Here is a 23,021-nt window from a genome sequence, read left to right on the forward strand (position 1 = left end):
ATATAGGAAGCCTATAGTGGCAAAGAAGCAGTCAAATTCTTTTGAGCTTTTTAATCAATCAGTAATAATTTAAGTGCTTCCTACTGCGTGTTTGGCACTGGGGATACCAGTACAATTTTAAAGGACCATTTCATAAGAATTCAAACGAATCTCTTAGCAAGGAATCCCAACAGAAATACCAAATTTCATGATATTTTGAAACAATAAAAACAGCATAAAGTAAATCACATCCTTGATGGTCAATTTCAGTTAAGTTTTATTAATGGGTGCTCGAGCTATTTAGAAATAAAAGCATGACTTCACAAATCCTCCATAAAGACAATGAGCTTCACTACAGTCTTCAGTATAAAATCTAGCTAGGTTTGTAGTACATAATAAATGCTGAGTGACTGATTTAATTCAGGAAACTTACGGTTCTCGTATCATTTAGCAATTATTAAACAACTCCAATGAACTAATTACGCTGTCACATTTTATATTTTGTATTCTCAAACTGCCATCTTTGAATTGATTTTATTTTTGTCTTCCTTTCTTCAAGTGCCAGTAGACCCTTAATAGATGCTGATTGATTTTAATTCAGGCAAACAAGGTGGGCATCCCCCATCTGGGATATCTTCTAAGGAAGATGCCTGTGGATAACAAGTGATGAAACACCTCCCTCCCCACCCTTGCAGAATGATGAATAGTCTCTCCAGCATTTTCTCTACATTGGTTGTTTATCTTGGCTGTTTCTTTGTTTCAAGGGAGACTTCAGTGCTGAGGAGGAGGAGGGAGGGTGAGAGGTAAGGATCCTAAGAATTAGGCAATTATTATGGGATAAAAACAAAAGGCAACACCCAAACAAAAGAGGTAGATGGCTGTACTCCGATGAGATTCCCAGGCTTTCCCCAAACCTAGTAGAGGACATGGAAAATTATTTACTCTGGGAATCATTGCTCTCTATTCCTGACAAGCTCATACTTAGTATGTACGGAGCTCCTGAACTGGACATTTTATGGGTGACATGTATTTCATGTCAAAAGGTATTTCATCTTCAAAACCTGTAGCTCCTAAATTGCCTTCATTTAGGTTTTGTTTCTCCCACAGGATCCATCTTCTCCAGGCCAAGTGACTAAGATTTAAACAGCAATCATTTATAGAAACACAACACAGGCTTTGGTTTTAATGAGAAAATAATTATATACTTGCATTGTAAGTCTCACAGTCACTATAAAACAGAAGCAGAATAATTACATTTAAGAGGTTAACATACACAGAAATCCAGGTATACAGTATGACGGACAGGTCATTTTTAAAAGTTTTTTTTTCTTTTCTTTTTAATGTAATATGAATCAAGAGCAAGACAAAAATCAAAGTTTGGCAGCTCATTGAATAACAGTTCAGGAAATTAGTGCTATAACCAAAACTGGATATGCCCACTGACTCTAAAGCTAAAGCTATTTTTCCCCCCAATGCAATTTCATTACATCAGTCCTTTAGCTGGAGAAAGGTTTTATTTTTCCATGGAGATAGCATTAACTTTGTAATAGTATTCCATCTTTTAATTTCATATATATATGTGTGTGTATTCATATGGATACATACATGTATGTATATACATACATACATACATACTATATATATACTACATATATATGGATACCTATGTGATAACATGCAAGTGATACTGACAAGTTGAATAAACTGCATAGCTTGATCCAAGGGGCACATAGCCTATTCCTCCTGCTGTGAACAGAAGCCTGCTTCCATATTTTCTGGATGAAAAAAACGAAGGTGAGGAGGCAAGAGTCAACCTGTCACGATCAGCAACTGAACTAATGGGCCATTGAAGGACTGGGTATTTAAGTGACTTGTTTAGGGTCACACAAGTCATAAACACCAAAGGTAAGCTTTAAACTCAGGTCCTCAGATTCCTGCCAGTGCCCTTCCTACTATGTGCTTGGAGGGAGAGGGAAAGACAGCCTTGATTTCATCAATGATACAAATATTCTATCTATCTGAGTATTTTTCTGTGGGTATTAAGGGAGAAGACAGAGTTTGAGGTGGGGAAGGGAAAATAAGCAGGACTTACTCCTTTCACTTAAAAAAGAAAAAAATATCTTCATCTTCCCCAGTGACCAAATTCCCACTGGGATTCTTACTGATGGAGCCTAGTCTGGAGCTGTGCACACAACAGGTGCTCAAGAATGCTTGCTTGCAAAATGAATAAGCATTCTGAAAAATCCAGATGCTTTAATTTGAAGTCCTCCCAGAGAGGATATTTTTGGATGAGGAATGAGAACAAATAGCCAGAAAAGTAGTATCTTAGAGCAGAATATGCAGGATGAGGAATCAGGAACTTGAAATTCAAATCATGAACCATTTGGTGTGACTCTGGGCAAGCCATGTTAGCCTCAGTTTTCTAATCCCTCAAAGGAAAGCATTACCCTACATGACCTCCAAGTTTCCTGTTAGCTGTAAAATTCTTTGTGGCCCTCAGAACAAGAAATGTCTTCTGCTAAAGGGTTTCAGCCTGTTAATGCAAACCCAGGTGCATTAAATTTGTTTGGAAGCTACCCTTCTACCTGTACATTTTCTCACAAGTAGTCTTAATGTGTGCATAAGTTCTTTGTTAAAAAAAAAAAAAAAAAATGCAAAAATTCAAGTCAAGCTCAAGCCATTCTTAAAAATACCTAATATATGCCTAACTGCTACACTTTGGAATTGTTTGTTGATTTCTATGGACAATGTAGGATTCAAAGAGATTTCACTTTATTACTTATAGAAAACAAAACAAAACAAAACAAAATCCACAGGTCCAGATACATCAGGTTAACAGCAGGTGCAATTTTTGGTTCACATTTCTAAAAACTGGCTTCAGACAGACACTCTCTGGCAGTCCACTGTTTCTATCTCCTTTAATAATACCATTTTTGCTTACATTCCCTGCCCCCCCCAAGCCAACACTTATATTATTTACTAAAAAAAAAACCCCAAAACCCAAGAATGATGCATTGTGGAATTTACCATATACTTTAAGTGGAAATTGCTTCCTGTTAGAGCAGGCCTGCACAACATATGGCCTGCCAAAGGACTGTGGTCCGCCAAAGGATTTTAGGCAGCACCAAAAAAATGTAGGGTTGCCACTGTGCACTCGTGTTTGTCACATAATCCACAACAACCAACCATCCTCATTGTGTCTGTAGTTTAACCTATCTGCCGCCCAAAGAAGTTTACAAGTTGTGCAGGTCTGTGTTAGAACAACACACATCATATCACGTGACATACCAAGAACAAAGTAGAAGTGAATTTTAGTGAGAATAAATTTAATTGTTGCCTTCAAAAAATAAAAATACTAGTTATGAAGAAAATGAAGCAGGTTATTGTTTCCTCATTGTCAGATTAAAAAAATTCTCATCCAGATATTATGGCACCCAACTGTAGAATATCATCATTATGTTGCTTTAAATGAAATAAAGTGTAAAACCAGCATTCTCTAGTCTACCTATGAATACAATGCACAAGAATAAATACCACAATCCTTTTTCTAAATATCAATTTACAAAACTGCTTCAAAACATTGCAACTGGGCCTCATGCAAATACCATGTTGGGTCAATTTAATATTACAAATACTGCCTCAACTCAGTGCCTTTATATCCCTTTGCATAAAAAAGAAATTCTCAATCACTCTGGTAGCTAGCAAACAGCTTTGGAGAAAATAATTTTACAATGCTAACCCATCATCATTCTGGAATTTCAACATGCACACCTTCACACAAGTGCACATACTTTTATACATGCACGCACACACACACACACACTTTTTAGTATTTGTGGCTGACTCCAATCCTTCAATGTCCTATTTTTATTTGTTTCCATATACCATTCTGAAAAACATTGGTTGAACAGCAAAAATAATCTCTTTCCCTCTCCTTTCTCCTTTCTTCCTTCTACTTTTCTCTACTTCCAAGACCTCTCAAATTTTTCACTTTCTGGATATCCAAAGATTTCCATTTCTCACACTCTCTTCAAGGCCTGCTTTATCATTACAAAATATAGTTATAAACACTGCTATTCTCTTCTTGTTTAATACATCTAAGTCAAAATGTGCCCTTCTTTGTTTTCAATTATTGCCACTCTAAAAACTATATTTATTCTCCCACCCCTAAACTTTCTGAATTGTTTGTTTCAATGTGTAAAGACTATACACAAGCACGGCCCCCTTCCCATCATAAAAATACTTGTTGTCCACTAAATACAGATTTTTATATTAAGAAACATAATCATGTAAATATGTTCTCAGGAACTGGAGACCAGTCAATATTACAAGCAGATAGGATCCTAAAGCTAAAATAAGTCATTTGCGTTGGCTCCCTCCCTGCCATTCTTCAACCTCCTAATCTAAAAGAGATTGTGTTTGTAACAGGAAGAAATACTTTATTAAATATACTAATTGTAAAATTTATGGATTGTACATTTTGCAGTGATAGTTCCTGATTTTAAAAAGAGTTAAATTAAGAGAAAGAGAGTTAACTTCACCTCTCCTTTGAAAAATTCTTAAAAAAAAAATACCATCCTATTTATGGCTATTGAATAACTGGGGTGATCATGATGTTCCTAGCACAGCATGAGGAATGGGGACAATGAAACTGTGGGAGGATCCAAAGGAATACCATGTGCCTTGCTAATTTGCTCCTGCACAAGATGTACTCTTTTGATAGAGCCCACTGTGGACTGCTTGCTCTTCCCTAGCACAAAGCTAGGCAGGGAGTCCTATTAGAAGGAAGCACATTTTGCTCAGGTTTCCACCATTTTTAATTGCTTTGACCTTCGATGGTTACTTGCTGTAGGCACCACAGCTGTTGCCGTTCTTATTGATGGTGGTGATATCCTCCTTTTGGATAGACCCAGTAAGTGACAGGAATCCTCTCTTGCTCTTTTTTCCCCTTGGGGTATGCTGAGAGTTCAGTAGATGAGTTTCCATTTTGTTTTCAGTTTCCTCCCAAAGATATCTACTGCAGTGTTTCTGGTCTAAATCATTGAGCTTGTTTACTCCTTAATAAATATTTCATTAAAAAGGTTACTTTCTTTTCTCCTTTTTCTTCATTTTTTGGGGGTTTCTTGTTGTTCCATGCACCAAATGAACTTGGTTGAGAAATGTTTATTCATCCTCCTCCTCCTCCCTATTGGCATATATTCCTGCTTCCCAACGCAAGGCTAGTGCACTCTTCCGGCGATTCACCCGGGTTGCCTCGAGGACCTAAAAGAAAGGAAGTAAAACCAGATTTTCATGATCAAGGGTTCCACGTAGACATTATCCTATCCACTCAACATTTTCCCTTTCTCCCTCCCTTAAGTTTGGTCTGAAATCTTGTGTCAACAGCAGTACTACACAGGCCAAATGAACAGGTTTAATGACAACATGGATTTTTTCAGGAGATACCAGTGGAAGGTGAGAAGGATCTAATATTGTTTGGGACACTGTGAGAAGTCAATGTACTCAGTACACAACAGTGTACTGTGATTGCATATACTTTAAGTACAAAGGTTATCTTATGAAGAAGTATTTATTCCCTTGCAGTCTAGCATCACAAAAAATTTATAACCATTTTAATGAAATATTCTGAAGACTTACTTGAACTCAATTTTAACCTTTATCATGTTATGGACAGGAGTGTCACATTGAGGGGTGGACTTGAAGCTAGTCAACTCCTCTAACACATGCTGGCTGTGAGACCCTGGGCAAGTCACTTACTTTCTCAGTTCTCTAGACAACTCTTTAAGACTAGCAGTTGCAGAGAAAGTGCTGACCTGCATGGGTAGGGAGAGTTTCCTCAACTGGGAGTTTCTAATACCAAAGAAATCACAGGTCCAGGTCTCATCTCTACCCTGTTATCTACATGATGATAAAACACATCTCTGAATGTCACAAATATGACACCATTCTTCTTATGAAGAAGCTTTGGGCCTCTTCCTAAACAAGAGGATGAATATTTATAAGCAAGTGGACAAGTCTGAATTAAACCAGCAGGGAGAGTGCTACAGGCAGAATCCAATATCTGTGAACCCCAGAAGTTGTTTCTGACAGCACTAGAGAGTAAAATGTGTACATACCTGAATAAAAGCCAGGTACCTTAAAGTAGCTGAATGAATGATAAGAAGCCAAGCTGGTGACCCACTATTTTATTTTCTAACTTGGGAGGAAAAAAAAAGAATGGAGAAAGAACTAGTTGCTTCAGGGAAAATTATTAGTCATGAAGAGGAAAGACACTAAGTATTAGCCCAGTTCCAACATCTGTCACCCAAAGTTCAAGAAAAGAAACTTCAAGTTAATTGAAGTAAAAAATAAAGAAAAATGCAAGACAAGCAAATAGAAGCATTCAAGACAAGATATTAAAAGAAAACATAAGCAGCCAAATGTAATTTCAGGCCAGTAAAGCAACGAGAGCATTTTAATTAGTAATTATACACACACAAAAATTTGCATTTGGTGTCACAGCCATTTTCACATCTGAAATAATAACAGCTGATATTTACATGGCTCTTTAAAGTTTGTTAGGCATGTATGTATATGTAGCATCTCTTTTGATCCTCACAACAACCCTGTGAGGTAGGTGCTTTTGTTATCCCTATTTTACAGATGAGAAAACTGAGATAAGAGACGTCATCAGTCAGGTGGCTGCCCTAGGTCACAGGAGCAGCCCTGACTCTAAGTATCTCTCTAGCAGGACAGAATGAGTTATTAAGGGAAGCATCAGTGAGGAGATACTTCTGGGTTTGTTTTCTGATTATGAAAGTGGAAAAGAACATTTTTTTTTTTTCAGGCAGAGGGTATAGGACAGATATTAATCCATAAAATGTAGAATCAGATTAAATTTCAGAGTGAAGATAAATGAAGACAAGATAGCCATTTTAAGTTATTGTTTGTTATGTGGCAATGTGTATTGGCATAGACTACACTTTTCAAAATGGTTGCAGGGGCCGATTATGGCTTTCCCTTGGAACCATAATCCAGGATTTTCTTATTAGAACCCTGGATGGCTGTTTTAAAAAGGGTGGAGAACCAAGTGGGTTTAGCTCTTTTTGGCTACCTCCATGAGAATAAACATACCACACCTGTTCCATGAAAGAAGGACAGAGAGAGCATGGTAGAGTGTTGTAGAACAGCCACTGGACTGAGGGGGCACAGGGCCTAGGTGTCTTAGTTGAGTTAGTGACTTAAGGTCACTAAGGTGACCTTAGTTGAGTCATTCAACTCTCAGATGAAGAACCTGAGGCTCAGCAAGTTTAAGTGACTTGCCCAGGGTCACACAGTTAATATGTGATGGAATTTGGACCAAGCTCTTTTGACCTGTGGTCTGGTGCTGTTTCTACTATTTCATGCTGCCTTCTTTCTTAGGATTAAATTAAAGTATGTGTCAAAGGAGCCCCCAGCCTTTCTCACTTTTAGGCAGGGGTTCTTAAGCTGAGGTCCATGCCTGTGGATAGATTTTAGGGAGTCTGCAAACTTAGATAGGGAAAAAATATACATCTTTATTTTTACTAATGTTTGGTTTCCTTGGTAATCCTACATGTTTTACTTTATGCATTTAAAAACATTATTCTAAGAAGGGGTCCATGGCATACACACACAAACAAAAAGGTCAAGAACCCCTGATCCAGAGGGAAGAGAAGATACTATTTCTCAGCAGCTAATGAAAAATTTTTATTTTTCATATACATTATTTACTTAAGATATAAACATTACTATTCATACATATTGAATTATTATGTAGTGCTGAGTTTTAGCAACATCAAGATTTTTGTTTGTGTTTCTAAAATAAAGCATTTTAGGATGAGATCTAGTCCAATCCACTCATTTTACAGATGAAGAAAATGAATACCAGGGAGGTCAGATACCTTTGCCCAGGGTCAAACTGGTATTAAGTAGGTGGCTCTAAAGCTAGGTCCTCTAACTTGAGAGCCACTGTTTTCCTCTGTGCTACGATGTACTTAAAACTCATCTTGCTTACTGGCCCTTATATTTTTTATGCTATTTGTTAAAGTTTTATTTCAACATAACTTCCTAGGAGGAAGCATGGCTAATGGATAAGGAGCTGGGCTCAAGTTCACCTTTGAACATTGGCAGTATGAGTTGGGGCAAGTCATTTAACCTCTCAGTGCTCTAGGCAAAATCTCTAAGATTAGATGTTTCAGATGTGGTGCCTGACTAGCACTGGTAGAGGGGGTTTCCTCACCAAAGAGTTGTTTGTAATCAAAGAAACCACAGGTTAAGTTCCTGTCCATACTCCTTGAAGCAGGAACTCTTGAAAGAACATAAAGCTGACAGAAATGTTCAAAGTGAATGGAGCACACACACACACACACACACACACACAAAATTAGTAGGCAATAATGACATTTGGGGCTTTGTCATTTCTACGAATTAATTTAGAAAAAGCTCTGCATGATCACCTGACCATTCAAATGAGAAGATCGTTTAATCTTTGAATAGCAGCCAACTCTCATTTTTTCTATAAATATATGAAATAGATGGATACTTTGCTATACTGGAAACCATAAGCTATTAAAAAAAACTAAAGAAAAGTGTCTAGCATATTAGATAGATACATTATGGGCTGGAATTTCATAGGATAGGGTGAAAAAGCATAAGTGGATCATATTTTACACCAAATGAAGGAGCAATACCAGTGAGATCGCAGATCCAAGTACATGATATGAAAAATTTGTATGCTGAATAATGTGTTAACAATTTATTTTTCTGCTAATTTAAAATATGAAATGACTAAGTTTTGAGGGTTCCACTTGGGCGTCTGATTCTAGATTTTCATTTTTACCAAACTACGGCAACTTGTAGCCAATACAGTCTGTATTGTAAAGTTAGATGTCTGACTTTCAAACTCTCATATTCTATATAAAGTTTATCAATCTCACTAGTAGATGCTAAGGGAGGTGTCATGGAATTAAGATTCCCAACCTTCATTAAATGTCTCTGGAAAACAAGGATATGTTATGTCCTAACCATATTTATAGCATGACAACTAAAGATTAAAAAAATAAACAAACCCAAATGTCTATAAATTCCTAAGTCTACATTATTTCTACATTGGAACAATGAAGGATATTACTATTAAAAAAAAACAAATGAAAATAACCACCAAACATCTGGAGAATATGGTACACTATATAATCAGCACACTTAGTGCACAGCCTATGGAAACTTCCAAGATACAGGAGTATAGGTTCAACCTAAAGTTTTTTTTGGAGGGTGGTAGTGGTGGTGGTGGTGTGCTTTTCATTTAGAATTAATCATCGCAAGAATAAAATTTATATATATGTGAGAATAGGTCAATGTACTACAGGGAAGTCAAAGGATTATTGCGATAAGGCATGCCAAACCCAAATTTGTATAGTAGACTGCTTTGGGAATTTTCTTCAAACAGAAACATTTCTAAGTGAACTCAAAGCTGAAAGTGCCAGAGGGAAAAATAGTCTGGTACTTGTAGAGTAACAATGAATAAATCCCTAGACTGAAAAAGTTCGCTAATTAATGTCCATCAGTCAAAGCACTAACATATATTAGTTACCAAATAAAGGTACTCCTTTACTCCCATCACACTACACGACACAGCACCATCTTGTAGAACACAACATAGCAATTCTCTCACCCTTTTCACTTATTACCAGAAATCAGAAAAGGGCAAATAGTGAAAAAAAAAAAAGGTGGGAGATACTGTTTCTCCCTTGGAATTTATTAAGATCTCCACTACAGTCCCACCCTTAAGCTTCACTGCGGCATGGGGATGACCCTGGACTCTCAAAGACAGGAATTCTTAACCTGGATCCATGAGCTAATTTAAAAAAAGGTTTTTTTTTGGAGTACTATTTCAACATAATTGATTTTTTGTAAGACTATATTTTGTTTTATTAATTTAAAAACATTAATCTGAGAAGAGGTCCATAACAGAAAAAAGGTTCTATCAGGGGAATGCAAATTCTGGTAGATATTATCATATAGAGCAAAGATTTCCAACCTGAGTACATGCATCCACAAGGTGTAAGAGAAGCTAGTCAAAGATGTAAGGGAATATTCTGTAAACAATTATATCACCCTATTAAAAGAGATTAATCTGTTTTATTCCTTGTGTACATATGCAGAATGCATTTTCATTCATACTGAGTAAGGAATATGGACAAGTTTACTAAATGTCCATGGGCATGGGCAAAAAAAAAAAAGGGGAACCTTTGGCATTGGGACCCAATAACAGAATGTATGTCTTTTATCAAATGCCAGCCTAGGTAAGTTCAGGGAGACTCATCACCGGAAGTCTGGCCACCAGGAAATGAGGTCTGCTTTCCCCACAGCTCCCCCACCCTGCCTGTCCCCTGCTGCCCCAGAGCAGTTCATGAAAAGTCTAAGGTGCGGAAGAATCTCAATCTTTTTCAAAGGAGTACCCATATCAATTTGTAAATTATGGCTCTTTCAAACTATAAAAGTTTTTAATTGAGAAGCACAACCAACATGAAGCATCAAGCCAAAACAGCATGCATTTATAAAACACCATGCAAGTAGAAACCAAGAAAGGCAAGTTGAAAAGTACCTCGGAAGTAACCTTGCTGTTAGACAGTAATTTACAGGTGTACTGGCAGAAAGGGAAAAGACCAACATTAGTATACTGAATAGGCATGCCAACATTTTAAAACCATCCATAGCTGAGAATAAGTCTACCTCTAGGTGATGGACCGGTGCTTATTCAGAAGTGGTTTCAGAAGGCAAATCCAAATACAGTAAAGGCTTTAGTATTCTGATATTTATTTAAAGTTTTGTGTGCTTTGAAACAATAAGATGTCCTACTTTTTTTCTTTAATAAAAATATCAGCTAAGCCATACCTCGTTAACTCAAAATGTTTTCCAAGGTTTTACTGTATGTCACCAGTCCATTACTGACACCTTTGTTTGCTCTTAACAGAAAAGACTTGGGTTAGATGAATCCCAGGGGATTTCCTAGTCCCTCTAGCCAAAGGACTTCATTTCTCCTTGAATCCTTCTACCCCAAACACAGTGCTACAACTTGCATCTTTGATTCCAATGCAGGTTGTATCTATCCTGAATGTCAGCAGTGGGGCTGAAAATGGCCATTTCCAAAGAAGCTCCCATTTGGGATTATGTGATCAAGATTTAACTCGGTACATAAATAGTGTCTCCCTCCCGAACTGCTAGATGAGGACATAGTTGTTGGAACATTGACCAGATGACGTGGGACACTAAATGTGAAAAAGCATCAAACAGAGTTCCAATGTTACCAGAGTTGTTAGGACTTGTACTTCCTTCGTCACAGATGGCTTGTATTACAGCTGTACTCTTCCTGCAAGGATCATTTATCAAAGGGCCATTAAAAAACGGGGATTTTATAATGCTAGGCCAATTCCTCAGAGAAGGTATCAATGCCAACAGTAGGCTTAAGAGAAAACAATATTGGGTTGGTAACATTTCATATTGCTATAGTAACCTTTACTCAGCTATAGCCCTATTACGTCTATACAACCAGAGATTAAGGAAAGAGGAAATGAACTTATATATACAAAAAAATTTATAGCTGTTCTTTTCATAGTAGCCCCAAACTGGAAACTCAGGGGGTGCTCACCTCTTGAGGAATGGCTAACCTAACTGAGATATATGGAATATTAGTTTGTCCCATGAGAAATAATGAAAGAATTTTAGAGGTAACTAGCAACACCTCTATGAACAGAAGCAAACTGAAGTGAGCAAAACTGGGAAAACAATTTATAAAATGACAACATCATATAGAAAAGTCAACTCTAAAAGACTTGAGAACTCTGATCAATGCGTGATTCCAGAAGACTAATGATGAACACACCTTCTGCTGGAGAGATTTTGGACTTAAAAATGTAGAATAAGACATGCATTTTTGGACAAGGCTACTGCAGAAATTTGTTTTGTTGGACTATGCATGTATTGCAAGGGTTTCATTTATTTATTAGTCCTTAGAGGCACTGGAAGGGAGAGACACTATATATATATATATATATATATATATATGAAAATAAATTTTTTTTTTTTTTGCGAGGCAATCGGGGTTAAGTGACTTGCCCAGGGTCATACAGCTAGGAAGTGTCAGGTGTCTGAGGCCAAATTTGAACTTGGGTCCTCCTGACTCCAGGGTTGGTGCTCTATCTACTGGGCCACTTATCTGTAATATAGTCTTGTAAATATATTCTTGTATATTCCTGTAAAATAAATTTAAAACCAAAATTTTTTAAAAGTGCTTGGCAATGTTTTACTACTGTTACATAAATGCCAGACTAAGAGAGGGCAATTTTAGGAAAAAAAATTAAACTTTATTCAATGACCTCAAAGCTCCTATGATATGCCTGAACAGGAGAAACACCACAAGAAAAAAAATTACCTCCCCACAAATCTCCTTTCCATGTACCAAGCTGCCAGAAAATATGCAGAAGTTACTTGAAAAATTTTTTTAAAATAAAAAGAATTTACATCTTTAGTCACTATGATTTATTAGGACAATCCATAGCTTCCACATAAGAAAGGCTAAAGCAATTCAGTCTTTCTCTGAGAGTCATTACAACAGCAAGACTGGGGCAGAAAGGGAAATGATACAGGACATGGAAAGAAATGCCCTTATACTCCAGAGTGACAGGTCCTGGGGGCATACTTGAAAAAGAGAAAAGCTATGGTAGGATATAGCTGCTTACAATTTCAAGGGCATATTTAGGAAGGTTAAGGTATTCTCTTGAGGTTGGTGATCAACTGGTAAGGGGTGCTTGGAAAGAATTGAGAGTCCAAGGGACCGAGTCGATGTGCAGAGTGACAATGTGAATGAGAAGGAAAGGAGACGAGTAGTATGAGAACCAAAGAATGAATGGCAGGCCAGCCCAGTATTCATAAAGGAGTGTTGGGGACTTGAGAACCTGAGTGGTGACCTGAATGAGTCAGAGGAAGAAATTCAATGTGAGTAAGGCTGAGGTCTAAAGATCGTTGGGCATATGCTAGCTTTGTGAGAGAGTACATGTTACATGTCAAGCTGTGACCTGGGTCTTTGTGGAGCTATGACATTCAACCCCCCTATACACACACATTAACGTCACTTTGAGATTAATGATGAGAGTTTGATCAATCAATTAATAAACATTTATCAAGCACTTACTATGTGCCAAGCACTGTGCTAAGCATTGGATCAGATTCAATGTATCTGAATGGTATATTCTGAAGCTCTCACGGTCTCTTTATAAAAAGAGAGAACACCCAGGGATGAGGATGAAAATAGACCTGGAGCTTGGGGTTTAGGTGCAGTCAATGACAGCAGCATGACTGTAATTGAATGTGTGTAAGTGGGGGTCTGTGACAGAGTGTAAAGTATTTTAAATTGCTGTCTAAGCATATAGCTATAAAGAAAAAAAAAAGAAGTTCAAGAAGAAAGAAAATCCTTGTGGCCCCCAAAGGGCAGATTTGGGGGTTTCTAGGTTGTTGATGAGCTTTTCAATTTTCTTCAATCCCCTCGTCCCCACTCCATGAGAAAGAAAAAAAAAAAGAACAAACCCTGTAACAAATGTGCAGTTAACCAAAATAAATTCTCACATTGGCCATGTTAAAAAGAAAGTCTCAATCTGCACTCTGAGTCCATCATTTCTCTGTAAGGAGGTGAGTAGCATGTTTCCTCATGAGTACCCTGGAATTGTGTTTGGTCATTGCACTGATCAGAGTTCTTAAACCATTCAAAGTTGTTTGTCTTTATAATACTGTTGTTACTGTAGGAATTATTCTCCTGCTTTATTCTGTATGAGTTCATACAAATCTTCCCATGTTTCTCTGAGACTTATCTCTTTCATTATTTCTTACAGCACATCACATTTGGTTTATCATAACTTGTTCGGCCATTCCCCAATCAATGGGCACCCCCAATCCTTTTTCTAATAAGAAGCACTTTATCCTTTTTATTTCATCAGCCTTTTTTCACCAACTAGAAGATAGCTGGCGTGCTGAAACTGTTAGTAGAGGTTTTTAGGATAGTGGCCTCCAGTGGCCAAAACAACCCAAATCTCTCAGCTTGGCTGCAGTCTCCTTGAATATTAGGGCATCCTGACAACAGAATCATCCAGGCTTAGGGAAAAAGTAATATATTCCTTAACTTCTTTATGGAGTGGGACTATCATGCCTTCTTTTACTCCTGGCCTTGAGTCTTTGGCATTTGAAGGTTGTAGAAAAAAGACTAAGGAAATCCCTAGGGCCCTGAGCTGATGGCCATTATGCCACAGTGACCATTAAAACTGCTGAAACTGGACTGGACTGAAACCTCAACTTGGCAGGGCCTGGGTTGTTGTATCACAAAGAATAATTTGATAGACAGTTATATTGTTGAATTTGCTTAAGGGGAAAGTAACCACAACTTCCTACTTTTCACCAAGAACATGCATCTAATTTACACACCTATCCAACAAGACTGACCAACCCACCATTTGAAAAATTGAGCCTTCCTCTCATAAAGCACACAGAAAAACATTCTTTTGAATACAATTCAACAGCCAATTGTGACTTTCTATGAACAAACTGGTAAGGGGTTGCTTACAAAGCTAGTTTGATTGCTTTGTTTCTTTGGGTTTGCAATTTCTTCAGCGAGTTCACTGGTGAAGGGTGTTACTCAGATCATTGGATGCGGATAAATTTGTGCTTAGTCATTATCTTATAGTTGCTTAATGGAATACCTGGAGGGAGAGAGGGGCAGGGCATTGACGGCTCTAGCATTAGCTGCAATGGTCCCAGAGCAGGTGCAGGAACTGTGAAGCCACATTTTTAGCTTTTGAAATAGGTCATGTGCACAGAATCAATACAGGACAGCCACAGCCACAGCCTTAAAGGCAACAGAAGGTGCACAGTGCAGTCACCAAGCGGTTAATGACACTGCTAATCTACCTATCACAACAAATTTTCTTTCTTCCTTTTTCTTTCTTAAAGGGTGGGGGCCACAGGTCCACAAGAGACAACAAACACACATTCATCATAATAAACTTTCTGATCCAATGAATACTTTCAAAGAGAGGCTTTTCATGTGATAGGAACACAGTGGGGCTGAATAAATACTTGATGACAATATAAATGCCCACAATCCTACAAGCAACAAGATGATATATGCCTGATCATATATCTATGCCTGACTGATAGTTATACATTAGCTCAGGTGAGATGATGATGGATGCTCTTGGTGATTTGGTCCTCAATGAGAGATGCAGTGACCCAGATATGTTTTCTGTTGGAATCTAGGGGTTTCTCATGGTGTAAAATGAGCTTCCATGCTTGGTCAATACTACTTTGGGCAGTGTGAAAATATTTAACCTCTAATCCAAGGATCAGTTGGGTGTTTTCTTTCCTCTTCCAATAGATGTACTTATAAGAGGGAAGAGAAGAAGGGCTGGATAGAGGTTAGAGGAGTGGGGGAGGGAAACATCAGCTGCCCTGGGAAAGTTTCTGCACTAGTATTTACTTAAATAGGAACTGTGAAAAATAATAGGACCAATGACACAAAACAGACTCCAAATGAACTCATTAAGCCAAAGGTGACAACCCAACACACTTGGTGCTAATTATCTGGCAGCTTGACAGGAACAAATGAACTAAACCACAGTGAGGATGGCAAAGGGCTGCAGGAATGTCATGTCCTTAATTACTTGTGGTGGCAGTCCCATTGCCAGCCACTGCTCTCAGGTAAGACTTAGCAGTGCATGATTTCAAAAGGGAGAAACCTTATCTCCAAGAGGGGGCAAAACTTAAAACAGAAACACTTGCTAATGATGCAGATCCATGACACAGACCAGAACAGCAAGGAGAGACCATTGTCGTTGGGAGTGTGTGCAAAAGCAAATTACATTTGTCCAAGCACATCCACACCACAGGGAAGAGCATGGGATATGTCGCCAGGCTTACCTTTCCACAGAGCTGCTTAGGTACTGTGCAAGATTAAAAGAAGAAAATAAATAGGAAGCTGAGAGAAATTAATTTCAAAACTGTTACAGCCTCCAGAAGGGTCCAACTGAATATGATACTTCAGAGAATTCTAGAAAGACTGTAAAAATAGATAGTCTAATGTTAAGGGGTAAGGCCTGTTGATAATCTCTGGGTAAGTGCTCTAAATGGGTCACCTTTATCCAGGTTTAACCACGGGGAAGACACTGAGGTGTCTTTAAATTTGAGTCTGAATTTTTGGGTTGTCAAACAGTTCCACTCCATTCCCCTCTGCAAATTAAGCAGAGTTACAGACCTACCCTCTCCCCCCTTTTGTGCAATGCACAAACTGCTCTTGAATCAAATACAGAGTCATTCATTCCTTCATGATATGCTCCATATAGAAAGAGTATGGCCCAAGGCACTTTTCAATACAACCAGATAGGAAAACTTCAAGGCCACTTGATGACAACTGAAAAAATCAATTTCAATAGCTCACACATACTGTGTTTCTTTCAAACACCTCTTAGTATCTGGCTCAACACACATATAAAAACTTCCTTTTATGTTCTAACCTATTTGAACAAGAATACAGTAGGTGAAGGTAGCACTGACACGAGTAGACCCCATCCATTCTGGAAGCCTGATGCTTCAGAAGTATTTTACAGGGGTGAGTCTTCTAAAATTACTTTTGTGGATTCATGCTCATAATCTTCTATGGCAGTAATCTTTGAAGTTTTTGATAATACATGCCCATTATCAAAAAAGTTTGTATACCCCAATATGTATATATGTACATGGGTACTCATTTGTAAATTGTGCTATTATGTAATGCACATTATTAAACTTCCACAAAGATAGATATTAAAAATAATGAAGTAAAGATTAAAAAAAATTAATCCTAAAATCAACTGGGCACTATGTTTTAAGAAAACCACTTTGACAGTACTGTGTAGGACTGGTTAGGAGAAGGCAGAGCCTTGAGACTATGGGAAAAGGGTGGTACCTGTCTGAGAGAGAGAGAATGTGAAAGACGTTGAGGATTGAGAAATGACAAGATTTGGCAACTGATTAGGTGTAGGGGGACAGAGTGAGGAAGCAAAGATGAGCCCATGGTGCAAAACCAAGTGACTGGAAGGATGCTGGTACCCTAAAAAGAAATAGGGAAATGCAGAATGTTTTTGGGGAAAGGTAATGTTGTAAGATCTGAGATGCAGGTCACCATTTATCCATGCCTGTTTATTCTGTGTGACTCACTCTACCCTCTCCAAAATGAACTGGTGAGAGAACTCTTTCTTGAGCCCACTTGCCACAGCCACCAAGTGATTCTGGTGCACAGGGTGGGTATGCTGGGAGAGTATATGTAGGGGGATTTTCCCCAGTGATACTTATGGCTGCTGCCAGTGCCCTGATAACAGTTAGGTTAAAACTGCCCAGAAGGCCAATACTAAACTTAGAAAGCGATTATGTTGGGAACAGAGTGGAGAGGAGAGGTTCTGGTGATATGGATTGGTGTGGTGTGTTGGAGGCCCAATGAGTAACTATGGGGGACAGAGAGGATGGGCCTTATTTTGGGGACCACTGCTTTAAGAAGTCTGATCATTCTCAGAAGGCAAATTTGGAAACGAGCGATGAATATATCAATTGTGTGGGTTTAGAGCTCACAACCCAACTGCCAGGTCCACAAAGTGGTTGAGTAGATGACCTGGGGACATTGTCAATGCAGAGGTCCCAAGGTGGTGGTTTAGATTTCTGTAGAAAAGTGTGTGTACAGTGTCATTTTAAATCATCTTTTCCCACCACAATAAGCAGAAAGATTTGAAACAACTTCTAACCATGTTCACTCTTTTAAGCATTGTCAGCAGTGAAACGGACTGTCCCATGAGGGATTCCTATCCTCACTCTATTTGGAAAACCAAAGGTTTACTAAAAAATCCAAGGAGTGCTCATAGTCACAACTGTGGTTGGAAGACTGTCCTTAATGGCCCTGGTAGATATCCCAACTCTCTCCCTACATTCCTCTTTCTCTGCCTCTGAATACACCAAACAGCTAGACCTGAGCTCAAGAGTGTGGCTGGCACAAATTCTCTCAAAGGCCTGGCACTGAAGCAGACTTCCTTCAGCCCTTGGCACTTTGCAGTCACTAAAACAAAAAGGACAAAACTCCCCATAGAGTCACATGTTTCTAAACTAGTTAAAGAACCTTTCAAATAGTCTGAAACTGGGGGGGAGGGGCTAGACAACCTCAGACATATCCTTCCCTGTGAGATCAAAGCCCTTAGCAATGGCCTTAGAGTAAGTAAAAGGAAAGGAAAAACTTACACTGCTCTCATCCATTTTCTCGCGCCTTTTAGATTTGTGTGTTTCGTAATCTTCCATGAGGGTCTGCATCAGATTCTTGGGCCGCTGGTATCCGGCAGCCTCTTCAGGGAGTAAATCAGACTGCGAGCTGGGGCCTTCTGTTGTGGGGGATGGAGGAGGTTTGACTTTCTCTATTTTCCCTGCAACAACAGGAAGAGAAGACCCTTTCTAAGCTGGTCAGCTCATGATAGCTGTCAGAATGAGGAGAAACAATTGGCAAAAGAAAACCCTGGCATAAAGAATGGCAACCCAAAAGCCTCGATACAGAAAGGTATGCATAAGCAACTAATTCTAGTAGAGGCCAAAGAGCACCTTGGAGGTTGGACTGCTAACCTGGCTGCTGAAAACTTCAAGTCAGCTGGTTTTAAATGATAAGATGAGTAGGTCTGGCAAATATTTTACACATCTACACAAAGATGCACAGAGATGCACAGAGATACAGGTCTCTGTGATATCCACAAGGTGGTATCTCTTCACCTGGTATACAAGCCAACACAGATCTCCTTATGGCATGGATATCTAGACAGAGTGTGGATTCAATGTTGTAGAAATGAAGGTTTTTCAGCTTGATTATTAAAATGCTTCCTGAAGAAATTCTAGGGAAGGAGGATGGCGAGTGACAGTGACAGTGGTTTGTGGAAGGGGGCCTCAGAGACGCTGGAAATTCTTCCCTGCCAATCTATGCTGTAACGGAACATTTGCTGGCCAGCAGCTCGAACTCCAGGTCTGGCTTCCTTATGGCCAGAAATATTTTGCTGCTTTCCTTAAAAGCAACCCCCACCCCCCAGCCCCATCCTTGCTAGGCAGCTTATGAATGGCTGCTGCCCCAACACAGCAGAACAGTGGTAGAAGATTGCTTCCCAGGGAGGGCAGCTAGGTGGTACAGTGGATAAAGCAATGGGCCTGGGGTCAGAAGACCTGAGTTCAAATCCAGCCTCAGGCACTTACCAGATGTGTGACCCTGGGCAAATCACTTAATTAACCCTGTTTGCTTCAGTTTCCTCATCTGTAAAATGAGCTGGAGAAGGAAACTGCAAATCACTCCAGTATCTTTGCCAACAAAAACAACAAACCTACCAAAACCAAATGGGGTCATGAAGAGTCTGAAACTACTGAACAATTTAGAGACAGCATGACTGGAGAAGACTGTAAAAAAAAAAAAAATGGGGGGGAGAGGGGATTTTCATGCAAAAAAGACTGGGAAGCATTGGGATGAAGGGCTGTTAGAGACACATGCTTCCAGTTGCTCTACATGTAAATCTGGGCAGAGAACAAGGTTTGATGGAAACAATCCCCTGCCCCCAGATGATTTTTTTTTCATTAAAAGTTGCTTTACCTCTCTTTGCCTTTGATCACACCCAACTTATAAATATCTTATCTGCCTGGTTTCTTAATCAGTCTCTCAGCTCAGTGTTGACAACAATCCATGAGTCACACGTCAAGGTTGGAAGGTCAAAACATCCCGATGTTTTACGTGGCCAGCCCAGACTGTTGGTCTAGTAAAATCGACACATCATAAGTAGAACATGTGTGGCTTTGATTTAGGAAAGCAGGACGCCTGAGAAAAAGGACTATTATCAATTATCTGACAGATCTGGGCTGTGTAGTTCAGGGGTTATCAAACATATCAAGGCAATACTTCCTACTGTCACTGGAAGCAGATAAAATATAAGTGGGAAATATTTAACAAAATAAAGAAAAACACATCATAAATACTATTAACATGTGTTTTTTTTAATTCATATATGACAGGCAGAGGTCCCTGTGTGTGTTTTAGTGGCCCTGTTTCTATTTGAGTTTGATACCATTCGTGTAGAATACTGGCTTTGTAACTTAGATCATTAATAGTCCTGCACTGAACACAGAAAAGGGCAAGTACAAGCTCTGAATACTTCTCTGGGAGGCAGAAAGGTTGAAAACAACAAAATATACATGGGAAATAGCATTGAAAACCTGGAAAAGTAATTTTTTTTTAATCCCTAGGCCTTAGATTTTTCATCCGTGAAATGGGGACATGCACCACATCAGAAGTTCTTCACATTTTTTTGTGTCACAGACCCCTTCCCAGAATGATTTTTAAATGAATAAAGTACAGAGGATCACAAAGGAAAGAAATTATACAGAAATACAGTTATCGAAATATAAAAAGAACTATTTCACAGACCCTAGGGTAAGAACCTCTGGAAGAGGGATCTCTTCAAGGCTTCAGTCTATAATCCTATGTACACTGGACAGTAAGGACGCCTGGGTTTAAGTCTCAGCTTTGCCACTGATTATATGTTACACAAATCATTTAGCGCCTCTGAGCCTCAGTTTCCTAACAGACAAAATGAAGTCACTGAACTGAAATTTCTCTAAGGTACCTATTTCCAATAACTGAAGCATTCTATGACTAGAAGATATAAAAGTAAGGGTAATTTTTAACTCTGAAATTCTACAATTCCTCAAACTGGACTCATCTTCTTCCTAAATCCCAGCTTCCTAGTTTCGGAGGATGGTGCCATCACCCTTGATGAAAGCCTTTGTCATCTTTGACTCTTCCTCTCCCTTACCTCCACATCCAATTTCTCCACTGATAAATTCAGCCAATGCAAACCTTCATATCTTTCATATCTGTAATCTGTCTCATCCTCCCCACTCACACTGTACTGCTCCAGTTCAGACCCTTACTGTGTGTCTCCCCTGGTCTATTATAATACTCTCCTGTCTTTCTCCTCTCTTATCTGTCCTTGACACAACTGCCAATATAATCTTCCTATGGCACAGATCTGACATTCCTTTTTTCAAAAACTTATAGTGGCTTTCTATTGTGTAAAGGATAAAATAGAGGCTACTACAATCCAGTTCCAACCTACCTATCCAGATTGATTTCACACTACTACCTTCCAAACTCTTATGGAATCTTCCATTTAACCTGATTACCTCATCCATAATACAGTGTTATTTTTCACTCTCCCACCACCATGTACTCATATAAGCTATCTTGCCCCCCAACATCTGGGTATTCTTCTCTTGTCAGTCTGTTAAAAGCCTTTTCTTAAAACCCTGCTCAGATGGCAACTTTCTCCATGAAAATCTTCTTTGATTTTCTCAGCTAAAGTGATTTCCTCCTTCTCAAGTTGTTAAGTGCACTTTGCCTAGATCTTATCCAATTAGACTGTAAACTCCTTGAGGGTGGTAGGGACAGTGTCATTTTTCATCTCTATATCTTTGGTGAAAAATTGCTGATGTGAACTGAAAAGAAATTCAGAAAACAAGGGTAATGCCTTCACCAAAGGACAGACTATTGAGTCTGAAGATCAGGTGGAATGTATAAAGCACTGAGGAAAATGTCCTAAGCAGACTACACAGTGATCAGTACTTAGATACTTTAGTAAAACTTAGTGCTTTGGCCTGAATCATTCTAATAATTGGCAAGGCAGTTAGAGTTAGGAAGGCCCAGCTTCAAATCCCATCTTGGATATTTATTGGCTTATGTGACCCTCACAAGTTATGTAACCTCTCTGGGCCTCAGTTTCCTTATCTGTAAAAAGACAGTGTTGGGCCCAATGGTCCCTTCCAGCTCTAAATCTATGATTTTATAGTCTTATGAAAAGTAGTTGAATTATCCTTAATACTTAGCTAACTCTATGGATTCACTGCATAGTACCTGTGATTTTCTATTTCTTTTATATACATGGCTTCACTATTTAAATGCAAATGACCAGTAAGGATTGTCCTCATTTTTTTAATTGAAAAAAGCAAGGCACAAAGAGTTCCAGTAATCTTCCAACAGTCACCCAAACCCAAATTTCCTGAGATCCGGCCAAAAGCACCATCCAAAATAACTGTGATAGAGGCTAAAACACAAATTTTTAAGGAAAATTAATAAATTAGGAAAATACACACCATAGGACCTTCAACAGCAATTTTCATTTGTCTGCTGAGGCTCAAGGAAGTATTAGATTCCTTCTCTTTCAAATCCAGGGTTCTTTACATTACAATAACAAAAGGTGAAGAACCGGAAGACCCTGGATTCCAGTCTTGACTCTGTGGTTTTATTTTCCTGCCTATGCAACTTGAAGCAAATCACTTTACTTTGCAGCAGTTTCCACATATGTAAAATTAGGAGGTTGGACTAGATAATTCCTAACCTATATCCAAATCCTATGAGTCTAAGATTCCTATCATTCTGTTGCAACACAGGGAAATAAAAATTTAGCCCATCCATTAAACCAGTTGTATGAGTTTTGTCCACTAGAGGTCACACAAACCACAGGTAAAGAAAAACTAAAAAGCTTGAGAGGCAGATGATTTAAAAGTGAGAGGAAAACATTGAGAAAACAGATCAGAAGGCCAGAGTATTAGCAAGGCCAAGAAATCTCCAGAAAAGGAGCCTGCAGTGTAAATTATTAGCACACTGGAGGGCTTCATAAAGGCTTATTAAAAGTTTTAGCAGGAGGTGCTTTCCTTCTGCACTACTGTGAAAATAAACTCATTACAACTCAAAGTAGTGTCTTAAAGACTCAAGTTGCCAATTAATCTTCAAACTCTCCCATAGCAGAGGAAAAGCAGAAAAATTACCCACCTCAAACCAAAAACATCCTTTTACTGAAGTTACACTGGATTTTAGAAATCTTGACACTCCTTAATATTTTCTCTGTGGCCAATCAATCCCTCATTGTACATTCTGCCACCCCAATGGTTTGTCCTTGTTCGTTCGT

General features: G+C 38.7%; 1 protein-coding gene across 6 annotated transcripts in view; it reads right to left on the reverse strand.

Moving 5' to 3' along the window:
• Positions 1-232: 232 nt before the first annotated feature.
• The window catches only part of LOC114026076 (paralemmin-2-like), a 508,213-nt gene continuing 485,424 nt past the window's right edge, over positions 233-23,021 (reverse strand). For 5 of the 6 annotated variants that reach the window (XM_027839690.1, XM_027839692.1, XM_027839693.1 and 2 more), the window contains 2 exons: positions 18,280-18,458; positions 233-5,241 (listed from right to left, as the gene is read on the reverse strand). In XM_027839690.1, the coding sequence (XP_027695491.1) occupies positions 5,143-5,241; positions 18,280-18,458 (278 nt within the window). In that variant the 3' untranslated portion in view covers positions 233-5,142. The remainder of the gene's footprint in view (positions 5,242-18,279; positions 18,459-23,021) is intronic. The other variant, XM_027839691.1, reaches the window with a different exon arrangement.

This window comes from Vombatus ursinus, unplaced genomic scaffold, assembly GCF_900497805.2.
Source record: "Vombatus ursinus unplaced genomic scaffold, bare-nosed wombat genome assembly UNPS02014832.1, whole genome shotgun sequence".
NCBI lineage: Eukaryota > Metazoa > Chordata > Mammalia > Diprotodontia > Vombatidae > Vombatus > Vombatus ursinus.